This window comes from Epinephelus lanceolatus, chromosome 9, assembly GCF_041903045.1.
Source record: "Epinephelus lanceolatus isolate andai-2023 chromosome 9, ASM4190304v1, whole genome shotgun sequence".
NCBI lineage: Eukaryota > Metazoa > Chordata > Actinopteri > Perciformes > Serranidae > Epinephelus > Epinephelus lanceolatus.
In genome coordinates this window covers 2,286,399-2,305,998 of record NC_135742.1, presented here as the reverse complement: position 1 = coordinate 2,305,998, position 19,600 = coordinate 2,286,399, and the positions used below count along the sequence as shown (strand labels likewise).

At 42.0% G+C, this 19,600-nt stretch overlaps 2 protein-coding genes across 2 annotated transcripts in view; one reads left to right on the top strand and one right to left on the bottom strand.

Annotated features, from left to right (window-relative positions):
• The window catches only part of LOC117252561 (uncharacterized), a 32,138-nt gene extending 24,517 nt beyond the window's left edge, over nucleotides 1-7,621 (top strand). The window contains exon 9 of the mRNA XM_078171060.1: nucleotides 804-7,621. Coding sequence (XP_078027186.1) covers nucleotides 804-3,223 — 2,420 coding nt within the window. The 3' untranslated portion in view covers nucleotides 3,224-7,621. The remainder of the gene's footprint in view (nucleotides 1-803) is intronic.
• A 4,753-nt stretch (nucleotides 7,622-12,374) lies between these two features.
• On the bottom strand, nucleotides 12,375-17,668 carry LOC117252691 (actin, cytoplasmic 1-like). Its single transcript, XM_078171042.1, has 9 exons — nucleotides 17,523-17,668; nucleotides 15,265-15,389; nucleotides 15,027-15,155; nucleotides 14,705-14,815; nucleotides 14,478-14,562; nucleotides 13,948-14,109; nucleotides 13,656-13,847; nucleotides 13,300-13,481; nucleotides 12,375-12,939 (listed from the first exon to the last, which is right to left on the bottom strand). The coding sequence occupies exons 2-9, from the start codon at nucleotides 15,385-15,387 to the stop codon at nucleotides 12,796-12,798; spliced, it is 1,128 nt and encodes a 375-aa protein (XP_078027168.1). The 5' UTR covers nucleotides 15,388-15,389; nucleotides 17,523-17,668; the 3' UTR covers nucleotides 12,375-12,795.
• Nucleotides 17,669-19,600: the final 1,932 nt, after the last annotated feature.

Genomic DNA, 19,600 nt, shown 5'->3' with positions numbered 1-19,600 from the left:
CTTCCAAGACATCATCTCTGCAGCACTCTTTGGTTTTGTCAGCACTGAGCTGCAGGAAATTATCTGCCATCAATTTTTAATAGAATTCAGGCAGTTATTTAAAATCGTTTAAAACAGTTCTGCTTCATTTTGAGGCTTAAGTTGAATATAATCTACAAAGCTATAGCAGGAGATACCTTGAAAGTGTCTTAATATCTGCGCAAGGGGAAGTGTAAACAATGCAGACAGAAAAGGACCAAGGACAGAACCTTGGGGCACACCACAAGACAGAGTTTCAGATAAAGAGGCATAGTGCCAACAGTGGATCCTACCAGAGAGGTAGAAAGGTAATTACTACAGGAATGACTCAGAGATACCCACCGACTGCTTGAGTCTGTCAGTTAGGATACTATGAAAGTGTCAAAAGCTGCACTGAAATGCAAGAGTACCAAAACAGAAAGCTCTTCTGGGTCACCATGCATGAAGATCTCTCATGAAACTCTGAAGAGAGCTGCTTCTAACGAGTGGGACAGACAGAAGCAGGACTGATATTTGTCAAAGTATTGCTGTCGAATACAGTTGGAAGCTGCTTAGCAATCACTTTCAAGACTTTGGCTATTGCTGGACCAAGCAGCTTGGAGATAGGCCTGAAATTTAAGGGTAGAAACTTTTTTTTACAACAGAGCTCAAAGGTGAGTCCAAGTTTGGGATGACAAACAGCTTTTCTACAGGTCCACCTGTTTGAGTTGTTCCATCACAGTGCTGTTAGATTGGTCTGAAATCAAGTCAAGCTCAGGTTTCTAATTCAGTGTTTTTCTTTTCAGTGTCTGAGCTGAGGGTTGTTCTGCTGGGGAACAGCTGGTCTCAGAGGAGTTCAGTGGGGAACTTCATACTGGGAGAGACTAAGTTCAACACTGAAGAAGAACCAGACTGCTGTCTGACAGAAAGAGGACAGATAAAGGACAAAGAAATAGTTCTGATCAACACTCCAGATCTGCTGCATCTCAACATCTCTGAAGACAAACTGTCAGAACATGTAGAAAACTGTGTGAGACTCTCTGATCCTGGACCTCATGTGTTCCTGCTGGTTCTACAGCCTGAAGACTTCACTGAGGAACACAAACTGAGACTCTGCAGAGTCCTGAAATGCTTCAGTGATCAATCATTTGATCATTCATTGATACTGATATCAACACCCAGAGAGGAGAGCTCAGGTTTCAAAGATGAACCAGACCAGCCCTTAAAAGACATGATCAGTATGTGTAGATACAGATACCTGAAGCAGAAGAACCTTGAACGTCCAGAGCTGTTAACACGATTGGGTCAAACTGCAAAGGAGAACAATGGCGAGCATGTGAGCTGTGATGTGTTTGAGGACGAGGATGCAGGTCTGATAATGACACCAAGATCTACTCACATCAGAGCAGCATTAAACCTGGTCCTGTGTGGGAGGAGAGGAGCAGGGAAGACTTCAGCAGCCAAGGCCATTTTAGGTCAGACAGAGCTTCATTCAGTCTCCAGCTCATCAGAGTGTGTTAAACATCAGGGAGAGGTGTGTGGACGTTGGGTTTCCCTGGTGGAGCTGCCTGCCTTGTATGGAAAACCTCAGGAGGCAGTGATGGAGGAATCATTCAGGTGTATCTCCCTCTGTGATCCTGAGGGCGTCCATGCCTTCATCCTGGTCCTACCTGTGCGTCCCCTCACTGATGAAGACAAGGGAGAGTTAGAGACCATCAGGGACACATTCAGCTCTCGAGTCAATGACTTCACCTTGATCCTGTTCACTGTGGAGTCAGATCCTACAGCGTCAGCTTTTGTTAACTTTCTAAAGCAAAACGGAGACATCCAGGAGCTCTGTCAGAGCTGTGGAGGAAGATATGTTGTTCTCAACATCAAGGACCAGCAGCAGATCCCAGAGCTGTTGGATGCTGTGGAAAAGTTGATGTCTGAAGGATCCACATGCTTCACAAAGGACACGTTCACCAAGGCTCAGATGGAGAATGTTTCAAGACTTAAAGCTGAACTGCAGGATGTGAAACAGAGAAGTGCGATGGGAGGTGATGATGAAACTCAGAGCAGAGAGTGTCTCAGGATGGTGCTGATTGGAAAGACTGGCAGTGGAAAGAGTTCAACAGCAAATACTATTTTGGGCAAAAAGCATTTCAAACCCAGAATCCCCCCGAAGCCAGCAAACAAGTCTTGTCAGAAAGCTTCAGGAGAGATTGATGGACGACCTGCTGTTGTGGTCGTCACCCCCGGCCTGTTCAGTACAACTGATGTTGAATTTCAACAAGAGATTAAAAAATGCATCAGCATGTTGTCTCCTGGACCTCACGTGTTCCTACTGGTGCTGCAGCTTGGGAACATTACACAAGAGGAAAAAGACTCTGTGGAACTGATCAAGAAATATTTCGGCAAGAAATCGGAAGATTTCATCATTGTTATTTTCACAAGAGGAGATGATCTGGAAGATACATCATTTGAGAGTTACATTGAACATTGTGATGACTTTGTAAAAAAACTCCTAAATGACTGTGGAGGAAGATACCAGGTCTTCAATAACAAAGATGACACAAACCGCACACAAGTCAGAGAGCTGATGACCAACATCGAGACCATTGTGAAAGAAAATGGCGGCTGCTACAACACTGAGATGTTTGAGGACACAGAGGACTCCATTCAAACACAAGTGGAGAGGATTTTGAAAGAGAAGGAAGAAGAGATGACGAGAAAGAACAAAGATCTCCAGAGAAAACATGAGGAAGATTTGAAATCACTCAAAAGGAAAAACGAAGAACAGCGTCGAGAAATTGACCTGAGAACAAAACAGCTGAAGGACAAAGACGAAAGCATCAACAAGGAGCGTGAGGAGAGGAAGAGAGAACGGGAGGAAGAGGAAAGGAGACGGAAAAAACAAGAAGAAACTCAGCGACAGGATTGGAGAAGAAAACTGGAAACTTCTGAGAAAATTGTGCAGTCAGAAAGAGAGCAAAGGGAAAATGCCGAGAGGAAGCTGGAGCAGTTTAGAAAAGAGATGAAGAGAGATCGAGACGCCTGGGACAAGGAAAGAAAGGACACCTGGGAACGAATACGTCAGGAGGATAAACAGAACCTGGAGGAGGAGAAAACAGGCTTCAGAAAGCTCCAAGATGAGTACCACCGTAAGAGAAGAACATGGACATACTCTGTAGTTGGACTGCTGCTGTTACTGTTATTTTGTTTATGTTATATATATATGAGTTAGGCGCACACACACACACACACACACACACACACACACACACTACTGACAGTGCAGAGACAAGAGAACATACAGAAAGAGTAACTAATAAACAGAGTGGTGAAGTGTGTAGAAATGGGAACTACCCACCACACTACAAAACATATATCATGGCTCCTAGAGTCAGTTTCCTGTGACAGTGATATTAATTAGGACACATACTAACTAAAAATAACTGTTGCCGTTTAAACAGACACTTTAAATACTGACTGTTGACCAGTAAGCCACTTATTTGCTGGGAGAATAGAAGAAGAAGAAGATCTGTGACCTGTTTTATAAGGTGCGTGTGTCTGCGTGTTTAGCCGAACTTAGTAGAAAGACTGGAAGCTCAAACGAGTCAGAAAACACTACCAAACTGTGTTTTGCATGAACTGATCAGATTTTGGTGGTCATAGGTCAAAGGTCAAGGTCACTTTGACCTTGTCTGTCTCCTTCTCCCGAACATGATATCTCAGTGTGTTCCCTCAACACAGTGAGGGAATTTCTCCAATTTGGCACAAATGTCCACTTGGACTGGAGAGCAGAATCCTGCACGGGTCCAATTTTCAAGATCCGCCCCGCCCCGACCCAGGGACGTACAAAACCGCACCTGAACCGCAAACCCACGCATCAGGCCAATTACTACCACAACCCAGTCCGACCCGTTGAAACACGACCTGCAGCCCGACCCGTAACCCGGATTTAAAGTAATCATGTTGGGTCATATTGGCTGAATATTGAACAGCATATCGCCACAGTTAAGGTGCCAGTAAGTAAACAACGACCTGAATGAAGCAGCTCTCACAATAAAAACCTGACTTCAGCTCCATCATCAACCCTCTGTGTTCTTCTCCCATACGAGTGTAAAAGCACTCGTTTGTTACGTTTAATGCTTTTAAACTTTTAATCTGTTAATGTGTAATAACAGACTTACTTTCTGTCCAGAGCGACATTCAGCAGTTACGAGTGCTTCTTCAAGGATGAAGTTCCCAGTTTGCGGCTATCGTAAGACAACACTTTCCTGCACTTTTTACAAGCAGCGAACCCATCGACTTGATTATTTTCTTCATCTGTGATAACACCAAAATGCTCCCAGACTTTTGATTTAGCTCTTGAGGATGAATTGTCGGCTAATTTGTACTCTCTGCTCTGTAACTTTGCTCTCACGTCCTCTGCCATTGTTGTTTTGCTGACCCGGAAATGATTGCGTGAAAAATGACCCGGAAATGTCACGGTGCAAGCTGCAGTCACAGCCTTACAACCAGCTTACAACTTATGTTTTTATTTTATTTTATTTATTATTATTTTATAGTAATTTTGATGTGTTTATCTAAAACCCGCGATCCGACCTGCATGTTATTTTTTCCACCCGGGAAACAAAATTTTTTTTTTTAAACACCACCCACAAATCGGGTACCCGACCCAGTGCAGGACTCTGCTGGAGAGTGAACTGATTAGATTTTGGTGGTCAAAGGTAAAGGTTGCTGTAACCTTGCATCCATCTCATTTTTGTGAACATGATATCTCAAGACCAATTCAAGGCAGTTTCTTCTTTGGCACAAATGTTCACTTGGACTAAACAGTGGTCAAAGTCACTGTGGCCTTGTTTGTCTTATTCTCATGAATGTGATATCTCAGGAACACCTACAGGGAATTTCTTTAAATTTGACACAAATGTCCACTTGGACTGAAGAATAAAGAATTAATACAGGGTGGTAATTCAAGTTTTAGCTACTGAGCTACCAAGTTAGTCACAGTTCATCCAAGTGTAAGGTGGATTCGTTTTGAGTTACAAAGCTGAGTGTAGCCAAATACCCCAGTGAGAAGATGGGACTTGTTATGTAGCAGCTTTTGTAGGTCAGTAAATATTTCAAATATTGATACTAACTGCTGTTTTATTTTCCATTTCTGCGATGTAGAGAAGCTCCTTCAAATTACAACCATGTAATTCGGTTGTACAAGCAGGCTATTACGATCCATGTTTATTTTTATCGTAGTACTAATGACAGGAGCAAGGAAAGAAGTCAGTTGAGGTCGGGGTGGGTGGATAGGTCAAACATAGACAAGGCTTTGACCCAGAAGGTGCTGTTTGTGTTCTGAGTGAAATCACCCGGTGTGTCCCCGAGAGTTGTTTCAACTACGTAACGTTGTATGCCAGGTTTGTCATGTGACAGATGTTGTTGACAGATGTTTGAAACAAACCATGATCTTGTTTTCAAAACCTAACCACCTAGTTTTAGTGCAACGTTTCACAATGATAACCATGTGTTTAAAACTGCGACAGTTAATGGCCGTACATCACGGGTTCTGTCGCTTGGGTATGAGGACATGTTGATCTCCAGCCACCAGTGGGGGCGCTAATTTCGGAAACCATTTAGCACAGTCACCTAATATCCAGAGGGTTCTGGGTTAAAACTTGCTGGCCAGCTGGAGCCTCTCTGTGCAGAGTTCACATGTTCTCCCTGTGTCAGTGTGGGTTTCCTCCAGGTGCTCCAGCTTCCTCCCACAGTCCAAAGACATGCAGGTTAATTGGTGACTCTAAATTGTCCGTAGGTGTGAATGAGTTTTAATACAGAGTAGGACCAAATAATCTATGTGGTCATTAAGGTTGTAGGACTTGTGAGCAATGTCACATATGCATAAAAATAACAGTTAACAGCTTCTGCTTGCTTCCAGTCTTTGTGCTAAGCTAGCTAACATATTACTAAAATACTCCAGCACTGAACACGATGGAATTAAACTCGATCCTCTGATCTAACAATGAACACATTTCACAACGCCAGAGAAATCTTTTGAGTGAGTGAGATGATCAGATCTAGACGTTTGGATAAACCATTGTGTTTAATGAGATTTATTGTTAATATTATTATTTATGAACTGTAATACATCTTCGAGTGTTCCTTTAAAACACCTTAACTTACAAATTCATCATCATTTGGAGAGGTTTGTTTCTTCTATGCTTTATTTCATTTTATTTTTTATTTTATTTTGTTTTTTAAGTATAACATGCTTGTTTTTCTGGCTTCCTTCATAAAGTTGGATCCTGTGGAGGAGTTTGGTTTCAGAGAACTATAGTCTAACCTCAAACTCATTTTTGGTTCACTGTGTTAGCTATGAATTTGTAAATATGCTTAAGTGTGCAGGCTGTATCAGCTGTTTGAGTTCAGAGTATCAGTATCAGAACGCACCTCGTTAGTACTAAACTAAATGTATGTTTATAGCTAAAACTAAAAGAGTAGATTTCTATTGAAAGATTTAAGAGTGGAAATGAATATGTGAAATGTGAGCACGTGTATGTAAAATATCAATACATCAGACTAGGGCAAGCTCACCTCAGCTTTGTAACATAGCTTTCTATTCTGTGTAGGTAAAGATTTATTCTCACTTAATTAAAAACATAATTTACCACAATTTTAAGGTATTTTCAGCAAGATTTGTTTTTTTTAAAAACTGTTACCTTTAGCCTGTATCTTGAAATAACACTTGTCCTTAAATGTTTTGTACGGCACAAGAAAAATATTTAATGCAAACATAACAGAAATTAACATTAATGTCAATAAAATATAGCGGATAATAAAAATGTAATGAGTGATCAAAGCAGCACTTTGGTTGTGTCCTGGCTTCCTAATGGAAAGTGAGGCGGCACAGAGTTCACTAAATGAATGCGTCAGGGTCACGGGGTCACGGGGTCACAGAGTAAGTTCATCATTATGTTGACTTATCTTCCATTTTGATTTGAGTCTATAACCGTTCCCAAGGAGACACTTCCTTCTCCTGACCACCATTTATTTTGCTGAGCATACATTCTTCAGATGCCGTTTCCACCATAACATTAACCCATTCTTTCAGTTCTGGGGCCTTTGCTTTCTTCCAGTGTCTTACAATAACTCAACAGACTGTTATTAGACCGAATGTGACCGATCCAAATAAACATCCAAATGAAAATCTACTGAATTTATGTATTTTTATATTAGTAATGTGATAGACAATATTCATTTATGATAACCTCACACAACACATTAAAACCTAAAATTACGTCAGGCAGGCTTTAAGAACTTTCTGGTAGATTTCAGTGGAAACTTTGAATCAGAAATTTGATTTAATGATGAATAATGACAACAAACTGTGGGACACATTAAAATGGAAATTAATTAATAATTAAATTAATGCTAACTGAATACACGAATGTCCCACACATGCACGAGGAGGCGAGGAGACAGTGATGACATTTGAAGTTTTACAAGCAGCATCTATATTTCTGAAATCTGGCGAATGTCTGTGGGTACAGATTCCACATGGGCCTGATTATGATGCTTTATGGAACTATTCCTGTTCTAGATGTTGACCTTTGACCCCTAAGAAGTAAAAAAAAAATGTGACGAATGTGTGTTTGACTTTATTTTTCTGTTATTCATTAGTTACGAGGCTGCTGACCTCCCATCACTTACATTGACTTGTGTCACTATGTTGTAACGACAGATCACATCTGACACCTTTACAGTTAAGAAAAAAAGGTTAGAGGTTTAATGTGTACAATTAATTATAAATCTTGACTACATCAAATAAATTTTCATTTTCAAACAGTCCTTGTGAAAAGAACATATTTGAGGCCAATAGAGACTCAGAGAGCTGTTGTCCTGTGAAAATAACTAAATGAAATGTTGTCCCTTATCTCAGCAATTAGCTGCGGTCTGATTGTCCCTGAAGCAGCTGCAGAATGTAGACAGTCTGGACTGGCAGCAGGTTCTCACTGATGTTTCTGTATACTGGGCTCACACTGTGCAGCTTTACATGACAAAAGGTGAGTTTCACTCAAACAAATGCAAAACATTGTGATGGTGATGATGAAGAGGAGGATAAAGACCTGGACAGACCAGTTAGCTGAGGGCGAAGGCTTGAAAGGCTCTTGTCCCAAAATGTCCTTTTTTTCACCAAAGAGCAACTTCTTTATTATTCTATGAATATATTATTAAATATATATAGTATCAAATATATATTATTATAGGGCCTGTATCCAGTGCCTGAACTCAAAACGTTTCCAGTTAATACTCTGCCCCCTGCTGTTAAACCGTAGTATTAAAGAAGCAATGTTATGGAAGATTTTAAAACCCTTTCATGTATGAATTATTAGGACCTTAGTCAAGTTTTTTTTCTTAAGTGTTTTATTCCTCTTTAGGCATGAAAAAATAAAGGAAGTTAATTTTTTTAAACATGCATTTTTCAAGGAGTTTTTCACATCAGCATGCGTTAAAGTTTTAAACTAAAAGAATATAGACCAATCAAAAAATTATATATTTTATGTGAAACTATAAAAATATGTTTTAATACTGTTCAATGCCATGCAAAGATGTTAAACTTTGCTCCTGACTCACAACAGTATTACTCTGTAGATATTACTTGATTTTTCCAGATTTTATTTACATGCCTCCTGTTACAGAAGTATTGCCAAGATATTCTTGAGCTGCACAACATTTCGTGCGTGCCTGTGGATATTCTCATTTATCCAGGTCATAGTTATCTCAAGGCAATTGAATCGACTTAGTTTTGTCTTAGAAGACGTTTCACCTCTTATCCAAGAGGCTTCATCAGTTCATACTTGTCAGACTAGGCTGGAACTAGTCTGACAAACTGGTGTGGAAAAACCCAGGTATTTAACCTCTGAGGAGGTCTTCACAAGGCCAATGATGTCATTGGTTCGTTAGTGCTCCAATGGTGTGTCAACGACGGTTGTTGAAACTCCTGCTGCAAAGGTGGACGTTGGAGACGTTAGAGTCACATGAGGCCATTTGTTAACGACCATTGTTTTTAGAGTTTAAGCTGTTAAATCTCCTGGATATAACTCAGTAGAGTGCATGAAAAAAGTCTTAGATCTTTTCTGGAAACCTGTGAAAAATGGGAGCAATAACAAGTGTTGCCATTAAATTTTTGTTCAGTGAATGTATCAAGAACCTAGAATGGTTTAATAAAGTTTCAGGTGAATGCTCTGCCCCCTGCTGTTCAACCTTAGTATTAAAGAACTTCGTCTTACATGCAATGTTAAGTCCACTTTACTAGAGTATGAGGCAGGTGCTATTCAGGTGTATAAAATCCCCCATTAAACCACAATGATTTTATTTACCATTTATTTACAAGTTAATCACAAGTATTTTCTTTAGCTATCGTGTCTAAATTACAATCAGCCAACTGTTCATAGAGAAGTGGAGGATGTAGCCTGTAGTGTCTTTGGAGGACAGCGTGTCCATTTTGACTTTGCTTTGACAAATGAAGTGTGACACCTACCAATGCTTTGCTCATTCTCTTGTCGAGGTCATGACCGAGAGGCTCCTGGCGTGCACGTGTGCATAGTGGCCTCTGGTGAGACGACTGGTGCGAAAGAAGATCAGCACTTCTGTGGAGCAGCAGCTACACCGGCAGGGAAGGTTAGCTCTGAACATCCTCGAGTCATGTATCCGGAGGTTACTCTTAAGATGTTTACACATATAGTCCTTTTTAAACAAACCAAACTCAGTCCTCTTAAAGTGGACTAAAAAGTGGACCAACTGAAAAGGGGCTCAGTTCTTTTTGTTCACACTGTAGCCTATATATATTTTGTAGTTTATATTTTTTACTTTGACGTGTCCCTGCAGTGTGGTTATGAAGCCCCTCGCTTTCAGAGTAAGTTAAAATTGGAGTAAAACCTCAGTGTCAAGTCAAAGTCAAGTCAAGTCAAAGTTTATTTATAAAGCACATTTAAAAAACAACCTCAGTTGACCAAAGTGCTTTACAGTTACTGAGATACAATATAAATAATCAAGAACAAATATAGTAATATATAAAACAGTAAAAATAAATCAATTTAGAACAAAGTTAGAATAAAAGAGAGAGTGAGAAAGAAAGAGCTGAGAATACTCGCCTATCATGGATTGAACGCCAAGGAGAAAAGATGGGTTTTCAGCAGAGTTTTAAAGTGCTCAACAGACTGTGCAGCTCTAACCTGGAAAGGTAGGCTGTTCCACAGTTTTGGGGCCGCCACTGAGAAGGCTCGGTCCCCACGGGTAGAGAACCTGGACCGAGATACTTCCAGGAGCAACTGGTTTGACGACCTAAGTGCCCTGGTAGTGGTGTGAGGCTGAACAAGCTCTGATAAATAAGATGGTACCAAACAATTTAAACATTTAAAAACAATTAATAAAACTTTGAACTGGATCCTAAAATTAACGGGCAGCCAGTGCAAAGATGCAAGGACAGGACTAATGTGATCACGCTTTTTCTTTCCAGTCAGCAGGCGGGCGGTTGCATTTTGGAGTATCTGTATACGGCGCAGTGCTGACTGGTCAAGACCAACAAACGAAGAATAGTCTGACCGTGATGTAACAAAGGAATGGATAACTCTCAAAATCATCTCTGGGGAGACATGTCTTTACTGTTGCTAATATTCTCAACTGAAAAAAGCTTGTTTTGACTATAGAGCTTATTTGTTTGTCAAATCTAAAATCACTGTCTAAAATAAAACCAAGGTTCCTTGCAAAAGGATGACAGTGGGACTTAAGGGTCCCAATGGCACTGTCATAACCATACAAGAGGTTTTGTTGGCCAAATAAATTTATCTCAGTTTTATTTTTGTTCAAGGAGAGACAGTTTTCTTCTGTCCAGGACTGGATGTCATTGAGGCAGTCTAATAAAACCTGGACAGAGGCTTGATCGTTTGTTTTTAACGGCAGATAGATTTGTACATCGTCTGCAAAGCAATGAAACGAGACATTGTGCTTTTTAAAAATAGATCCCAAAGGTAGGATGTATATTAAAAAAAGGAGAGGACCCAAAATGGAACCCTGAGGCACCCCACAGCTCAGGGGGGAAGTGACCGAAGAATACTGGCCCAGCTGGACAGAAAAGCTTCTATCTGAGAGGTAGGATCAAAACCACTTCACAACAGTACCCCTAATGCCCACACAAGTATTTAAGCGTGACAGGAGAATATTGTGATCGACTGTATCAAAAAGCAGCTGTCAGATCCAGAAGGACCAGGACTGCGGAGTTACCAGAGTCAACTGTTAAAAGGTCATTTAAAGTTCTTAAAAGCGCCATTTCTGTGTTATGGCGTAGCTTAAAACCAGACTGGACCTTCTCAGAAATGCCATTTAGATCAATAAAAGACTGCAGCTGTTCATATACCACTTTCTCCAAGACCGTAGACAGAAAAGGAAGCTTGGAGATGGGCCTAAAGTTGGATATGACTGTGGGGTCAAGATTGTGTTTTTTGATGAGAGGATGGACCACAGCATGTTTAAATGCAGCTGGACCACAGCCAGTCAACAAATTTGAATTTAACAGATCCATAACACAGGGCCCAATGATATGGAAAACGTCCCTAAAAAGACGAGGTAGGATGCTGTCAAGAGGACAGTAGGAAGGTCTGAGGTGCTGAACAATATCAGTTAAGCCTTAGAGACTGAGACTGAGTGTTTCTGTGCTGAAGACTGTTGCTGTTTGATGTATTCTACATTCCACATCTGGAGGCGTGCAGTATCTTATGTGAACTAAACTACTCCTCATCCTACGTCCAAGCGTGACAAGCAGATGTGGTTTTGTCTGTTGTTCAAAGCGTCCCAGTGCAACAGCATGTGATCTGGAGGACTAAATACAACAGCAAAGAGCAAAGTGAACCTGGAGCACTTCGTGTTCACTTCAGCGAGAGCAGAGTTCTCGTGTTCACATATGTACCAAAAATGCTGAGTCACTGCTCTGAGATCGTTTAGACGGCTGAAAAGGACCAAGTGTGAAAACATCCTAAATTTTCTGTGTATAGGTGTAGAGTACTGGGAACTGGTGTACGGCTTTCTGGTTGCCATTTTGAAAACGTATGCCTTTTTGCCCCTTTGACACATTGTTGTCTGTTGACTTGTCAGTCTTTATGAAAAAAAAAAAGAAAACCTACCCAAGTTTACTTACACTGCCCAAAATCAAATCACAAGTTTACCTCAGAGGTCTTTAAAGTCTATAAAATATGTTGAAACATTCCCACTGTCTGTGATTATGTGCTTTGATGTAAAGCAGCTGTAGAGATAAGGAAAAAACATTTTCTGAAACACAACACCTCAAAGAGATTTTATATATTTGGAAACTCAAGCAGCAAATGACGACATGAGAGACACTGTAAACATCAAATGTTGGCACTTTATTGATAAGTAAACACTCCTGTGGAGTATTGATACAGCTCGACTCTTACAGAGTCCAATCAACAGAACAGATGAGGAGAAAAGCCAAATATTGATGCACTGGATTGTTGAAGAGGTAGACAGACACAGGTAGAAAAAGATGTTCAGTGATAATACTGTTTGTTTTCTTTGACCATCAGTAGTTAATCACCAGAAGGAGAGAAAGCTGTGAGCAGAGTCAGAGGAACGTGTGTTTGGAGGAGGTTCAGAGAGTTGCTGTGGATCTGCCGAGCTGAGACATTTAAATCTAAACAGTCGCTCGATTCATCTTGTGTGTTGTTCATCTTTTAGTCTGTTCATGCAAAATAAACCAGAGACTGTTCTAGTTGGATGGATCAGCTGGGGCAGAGGAGCAGCTTTCTAGAAGCACTTGCGGTGGACGATGGAGGGGCCGGATTCATCATACTCCTGCTTGCTGATCCACATCTGTTGGAAGGTGGAGAGGGAGGCCAGGATGGAGCCACCGATCCAGACGGAGTACTTCCTCTCTGGGGGAGCGATGATCTGGAGGTGAGGAGAAAAACAGGTAAGACAGGAAGCAGTGATGCTCAACATGAACAGCAAAAACATTTCATTCATTTCAGTTTTATCACTGTTATTTAACAGTCATCAAACGTGCATCACGTCTCCAGCTGACTGTACCGAAGATTATCATGAAAGTTAAGAGCATTTACACTGCAGCAAAGTCCGGGTTCCGATATGTCCCCAAAAGTAAAGTGCACAGCATGCAGACTGGCAAAAAAACTGTTTGACTTAAGCCAACCTCCGACTTGAGGGGTCTCCAACTGATGACTCGAATCTCTTTCAGGGGGCAGCCGTAGATTTAAGTCATCCTTCATTAACCTGCATGAAAAAGATAACTACCTTGATTTTCATGGTGGGTGGGGCGAGGGCGGTGATCTCCTTCTGCATGCGGTCAGCGATGCCGGGGTACATGGTGGTGCCACCAGACAGCACAGTGTTGGCGTACAGGTCCTTTCGGATGTCCACGTCACACTTCATGATGCTGTTGAAGGTCGTCTCATGGATGCCAGCGGACTCCATACCTGAACACACAGACAGAATTATAGAGAAAGCAACATCAAAGCGAGGAGGCATGACCAGAATGCATTCTGATATTATCCCTTTTAGATACCCGTCAAAACAATGATACAGGGTGGAGTTTCCACAGCCCCAGTGTTTGTCTAGAGATACAGTCAGTGTTAACACTCATTACCCACCAAGGAATGAAGGCTGGAAGAGCGCCTCAGGGCAGCGGAACCTCTCGTTGCCGATGGTGATGACCTGTCCGTCAGGAAGCTCGTAGCTCTTCTCCAGAGAGGAAGAGGAAGCTGCCGTTTGCATCTCCTGCTCAAAGTCCAGAGCCACGTAGCAAAGCTTCTCCTTGATGTCACGCACAATCTCACGCTCGGCTGGAGTTCAAGAGTGGAAATATTTGAGTTACAAAATGGACTAAAACAAGATTGAAGGTTATAATTCTGGCCTGTACCAGTTTAGGAGTAAAAATCGTACCAGTGGTGGTGAAGCTGTAGCCTCTCTCAGTGAGGATCTTCATCAGATAGTCAGTCAAATCTCTGCCAGCCAGATCCAGACGGAGGATGGCGTGAGGCAGAGCGTATCCCTCATAGATGGGCACAGTGTGGCTGACACCATCACCAGAGTCCATCACAATACCTGGAAGACAAAAAAATACCAGATTACAAAAGGAAAAACGCTTTTCTGATGTCATTCTGATCAGCAGACGTCATGGCTTAACACCATAAATGACCAGCTCAGTGGCTTAGTGGTAGAGTGTCCTCTAGTGTCACCACATGATTCCCAAGCGTGGCACCGCTGCTGCTCACCGCTCCCTCAGGGGATGGGTCAAATGCAGAGAACAAATTTCACACAACTTTAACCAAAATGTGTTTCAACCGCAGTTCCTCTACTGGCCACTGGAGGGTGCACCAGGAGAACAGACAGCTGAATGAATACCCCAACATTTCAGCAGGAACTCTCAAATTCAATGCTGCAAGATGTTTCAGACATGTTTGAGTTCCCACCTGTGGTACGACCGGAGGCGTACAGTGACAGGACGGCCTGGATGGCCACATACATGGCAGGAGTGTTGAAGGTCTCGAACATGATCTGGACCAATGAGAAAAAACAGGTGTCACTGTGGAAGCCCAGACAACTGGAGACCAAACATAAACCCTGTAGCTTGTTCTCCAGTATGAGTTTCAGAATATGTTGAGAGTCTCAGCTGATTGTGAACAAAGCGTGAACACACCTGTGTCATCTTCTCCCTGTTGGCCTTGGGGTTGAGTGGAGCCTCAGTCAGCAGGACTGGATGCTCCTCAGGTGCAACACGGAGCTCGTTGTAGAAGGTGTGATGCCAGATCTGCAGGACAGGACAGCTCGTTAGTTTGACAGTAATGGCAGTAGCTTTAGGACTGGTAGTCAAATACATGAAGAACAATCCAAGTCTGGCTGGTGGCAGCTTTTTACTTTGGGATATTTTCTGTGGTGCAAGGTACAGTTTTGAGGTGCACAACTGAGGTGCTTTTACTCGATTGTACTTCTACTCTAGTACACCATGTAAACATCTTGACCTTCTCCATGTCGTCCCAGTTGGTGACGATGCCGTGCTCGATGGGGTACTTCAGGGTCAGGATGCCTCTCTTGCTCTGGGCCTCGTCTCCCACGTAGCTGTCCTTCTGTCCCATTCCCACCATCACACCCTGCACACACACAGTCACACCTTTACAGTCACTTGTTGCATCTTGTTTACCTGGTTGCTAGATTTTATAAGTGATGCGAAATAAAAGGCGTTCATGCTGGTGTTGGTACCTGGTGTCTGGGGCGACCGACGATGGAGGGGAAGACAGCACGGGGGGCATCGTCTCCAGCGAAACCGGCTTTGCACATGCCGGAGCCGTTGTCAACAACGAGGGCAGAGATGTCGTCTTCCATGTCTGAAACATTTTGATGAATAAACTTACCGTTAATTTTTCTCCCAACACCTTAAACAGATTCACACTTCTGTTTTTGTTATCTTTTGTTTCTGTGATGTTCGCTGTTCTGGTTAAACAACTGTTGTTTGCCAGTGTTTTCATTAAAGCTCCCATTTGGGAAATCATGCAAGAGTTTAGATTTCAGGGTCAGTGATGCTTCAGTTCTAACACAGATTCAAAACTAATTTATTTATTAAAATGTAGTTTTATAAAACTGGGTTTGGGAACAAAGACCACGCCTCGGACATATGCCATGTCAGCCCAAAAGTATTTGAGCGCACCTGATCCATTCTTTTTCTCCAACACTCACACCCCACCTGCCAAATCCCTTTTTGCTTGTTACATCTTTTCCTCTCCTCCTTTCCACACACAGGAACCAGAGGATCTCTATCTGAAGCTGAGTTTACAAAGAGACACCTGCTCCACTCAGTCTCAACTCTCCGGTTCCCTCCTGCGTTCCTGCCTTTGACCGACACATCTGTCATCGCTGACATCCACGACCCAAAGAGCCACCCTTCATCCATCGACCCTCATCCTTTCAGCCTTCATCTGACCCTCAACCCGTCATTCCTCAACCGTCATCGTACATCCTATCACCCCCTCATCCCTTGATCCTCACCCCTTCATCCTTTCCTCCAAACCCTTAATCCATCATATGAAATTAACCATTCCAAATCTTTATCTTATCGGCTCTTGGTTAATGAAATGTTATTTTTGTAAACTGCCCACTGAATAAAGTGAAAGATTTATGCGTTATTTGAAATAATAATTTCTGAAACTGTAAATAAGTATAAAATTTAACTCAAGAAAATGTGTCAGAAATAAGCAATGAGGTTATTAAATATTTTACTGACAGCTCACTGACTTTTTCAGAATTAATCCACTGTATAAAATCAGGAGTGCACGTTAGCGATGAGACACCTTCAGGTGATGAGTCTTGCACAACTACTTTATCACTTTAATGTGGATGGACTCTGCAGGTTTCTTGATGGAATTTCCCTCGGAGACTAAACTGAAACTATTCTAAATTTCCTGCAGCCCTCAGTGGAATGACAGATGTATGTCGGGTGTGGCGCTTCAAGTCGTCCAACCTGATGAGCTTAACTCTCTGACCCTTTTAGCCCCATAGCTGCAGGACCTTTGAAAACAAGTTGAGGGAGATCAGAAACGTATCCTGTTGAGCAAACTCCAGACTCTGCAGCCTCTCTGTGACGCAACACTTAAACTGCAGCTACATTTTACTACAGCACCCACTCAATTAATACAGTTCTTCTAATTCAGGGGGGTTTATTTTGTGGACTGGAGATGCAGAAAGGAGCAGCCCTTCCCTCAGGACATTCACACACAACTGACACATCTGCTCATTCCCTGAAACAGTTACACAACTCAAAATAAAAAAAATATTAACAAGCCCAGGAGGTCTGATTAGTGTCTTTAGCAGCTCTTTAGTGAACATAAAAAGCTTTAATAACAACAGTACTATGGAAGGATTTGCAGCATTTTAACAGAAAGTGTTTAAAACAAAAGAAAAGCATCGTTAAAACAATTTCATTAAGATCGTTTCCTTCTATATATTTGTGTTATTCATCAGCCCTGATCTCTGCTACTGTCTCCTGTTAACATTGCTGATTTATTTCATTCTCAGTGTCTCCACAGTTCCTGCCTTGAGACATGGTTGTAATTTATTAGAATTTGCCTTTTAAACTGCAGGTTCAGCTGGTGGGAGATGATGACTGACAGCCAACATGGTTGTTTTTTTAAACGCTGATCTCTTTCACATTACAGTGAACTCTTTCAGGGAGCTGCACCGATGTATGTGCTGATGTTTTAAATGTTTCAATCCAGAAAAAGATTCAGACAGTTCGCGTAAAACAATGACAGAATATGTTCTGTGCGTGAAGTCAGGCTGTTTCTCTTCATTTCAAAGGGCTGAAAACTGATCTGATATTCGCGGATAAATCAAACTGAAACATCCCATCATCACCTGTCTGTCACACGCCTGCAGTTATTCAGTGTTGGTGAGTCTGACCGATGAATGATCTAATAGAGCTGCACAACATCTGAGATATTTCCCATCAGAGCGCTGGGTCTTACCTGTGCAGGTGAGTGTCGGGTGTGTCTGTCAGGGAAGTCTCGTGGATGTGTCTCTGCCCCAGCTGTGCTCCGTGAATGCGGCAGCGCGAGCTAAACCGCAGTGGCTTTATCCACGCTCGCGGGACTCGACGCGATGTCCATAAAAGGTAACTTTCCTTCAGCTGGCGCTCTCATTGGTCCAGGTGAGCAGGATTCTTTAGGTTCTCCCAACCTGTGTCGTGATTGGCTGGAGCAGGCATCTGTCACGGTGGTGGGGGCACGCGAGATAATAACCATTTTCAAACAACAGCAGAAAAAAACCCTCAAGGTTTTTACTGAGAAATGTCCCCTGAGCCAGAGAGCTGTGATTGGCCTGTCAGACCGGAAAGGTGAGTTAGATATTTGAAGCATCTCTGTGCAGGTGAAGACACAAACCACGCCGCTCACAAACCAAAACGCTTCAACCACATTTAAAGTTCTTAAAATACAGATACTTCCTGCTGGTTAAAGAGAAAGCTGGCAGAACATGTTGAAGCACAAAGAGAGTTGTTGGTCTGCAGAGAGCTCCGTCTGCATGTCTGATTCTGTTGCATCACCTGTTTGAATCATGCTGAGGATTCCTGCTCTGCTGTGTGGATGCTGAGGAGGATTCTGTTCACACTCAGGGTCAAACTGACTCTGAGAAGGTGGAGGTTACAGATGGTGTCAGAATGGATACAACATGTCACATATGCCACTTGTAATTACACAAACTACACTAACCCCTAAAACTCAGTTTAAGGTTGAAGTGGAGTCACTGCAGCTCTCCTCTCCTCTCCTCTCATATTAAACCACCAGAAACTGATTTGGTTGCTTATTTCCACCAACCCCCGACAGGGCTGGCCTTTAAAGCCAGTTTGACACAGAGGCCAAACTGTGGAGGCATGGGAGGTGTCTGTTTTTGCATACCTTCATAACTTTCTCACATTTAACGGGTGTTTACAGTATCTGGAGGAATTTGACTGTATTTGTATTTCAAAGAAGTAAAAGCTGAGCTGCTGATTATAGAACTTATTGTAGCATGCATGGAATTGTCTAACCCACAATGCTCTGTGGCTAATATCCAATTAACCATACTTACACAAGTCTTGATGGGTTTAAATACTCATAGGAAATCAGTGGCAGTTTGCTGGAGGACCTGATGACACTTGTTGCCACAGCGCGTAGCGACACATCAGTGGGCTGAACGGAGAGGATGTGTGAATGAAATCATGTGGCTAATAAACTGTTAAAGTTTTTAGAAGAAGTCATCTCAAGATTTAAATTATATGTGGCAACATTCATTGGCAGATTATGAGACAATGGGCCCCTGGGCATGGACATTCAAAGGGCCCCACCACCCCATGGGAGCAAGACACAAAGAATTTGTGGTGGTTTTGCGTTTGTTTGTTGTCGTTGTGCATCTTTTAAGATAAGATAAGATAAGATAAGATAAGATACACCTTTATTGATCCCACAACCGAGAAATTCCAGTGTTACAGAAGTCAAGGAGAAAGAGTCAGATTAAAATTTCAAAATTTAAACTTAAAAAACTTGTGGTTGTTTTGTGACTCTTTGTGGTTGTTTTGTGTCTCTTTGTGGTTGTTTTGTGTCTCTCTCTGGTTGTTTTGTGTCTCTTTGTGGTTGTTTTGTGTCTCTTGGTAGTTGTTTTGTGTGTCTTTGTGGTTGTTTTGTGTCTCTGTGGTTGTTTTGTGTCTCTCTGTGGTTGTTTTGTGTTTCTCTGTGGTTATTTTGTGTCTCTTTGTGGTTGTTTTGTGTCTCTTTGTGGTTGTTTGTGTCTCTCTGTGGTTATTTTGTGTCTCTTGGTAGTTGTTTTGTGTCTCTTTGTGGTTGTTTTGTGTCTCTTTGTGGTTGTTTTGTGTCTCTCTGTGGTTATTTTGTGTCTGTGGTTGTTTGGTGCCTCTTGGTAGTTGTTTTGTGCCTCTTTGTGGTTGTTTTGTGTCTCTTTATGGTTGTTTGTGTCTCTCTGTGGTTGTTTTGTGTCTCTTTGTGGTTGTTTTGTGCCTCTTTGTGGTTGTTTTGTGTCTCTTTGTGGTTGTTTTGTGTCTCTTTGTGGTTGT

What these genes read in the sequence shown, in the direction of transcription:
- LOC117252691 (XM_078171042.1), bottom strand. Translation starts at nt 15,387, where the DNA reads ATGGAAGACGACATCTCTGCCCTCGTTGTTGACAACGGCTCCGGCATG. An exon ending in ACTGGGACGACATGGAGAAG is followed by an intron (nt 14,816 to 15,026) that starts GTCAAGATGTTT and finishes CCTGTCCTGCAG; the next exon opens with ATCTGGCATCACACCTTCTA. An exon ending in CTTCCAGCCTTCATTCCTTG is followed by an intron (nt 13,482 to 13,655) that starts GTGGGTAATGAG and finishes CTGTGTGTTCAG; the next exon opens with GTATGGAGTCCGCTGGCATC.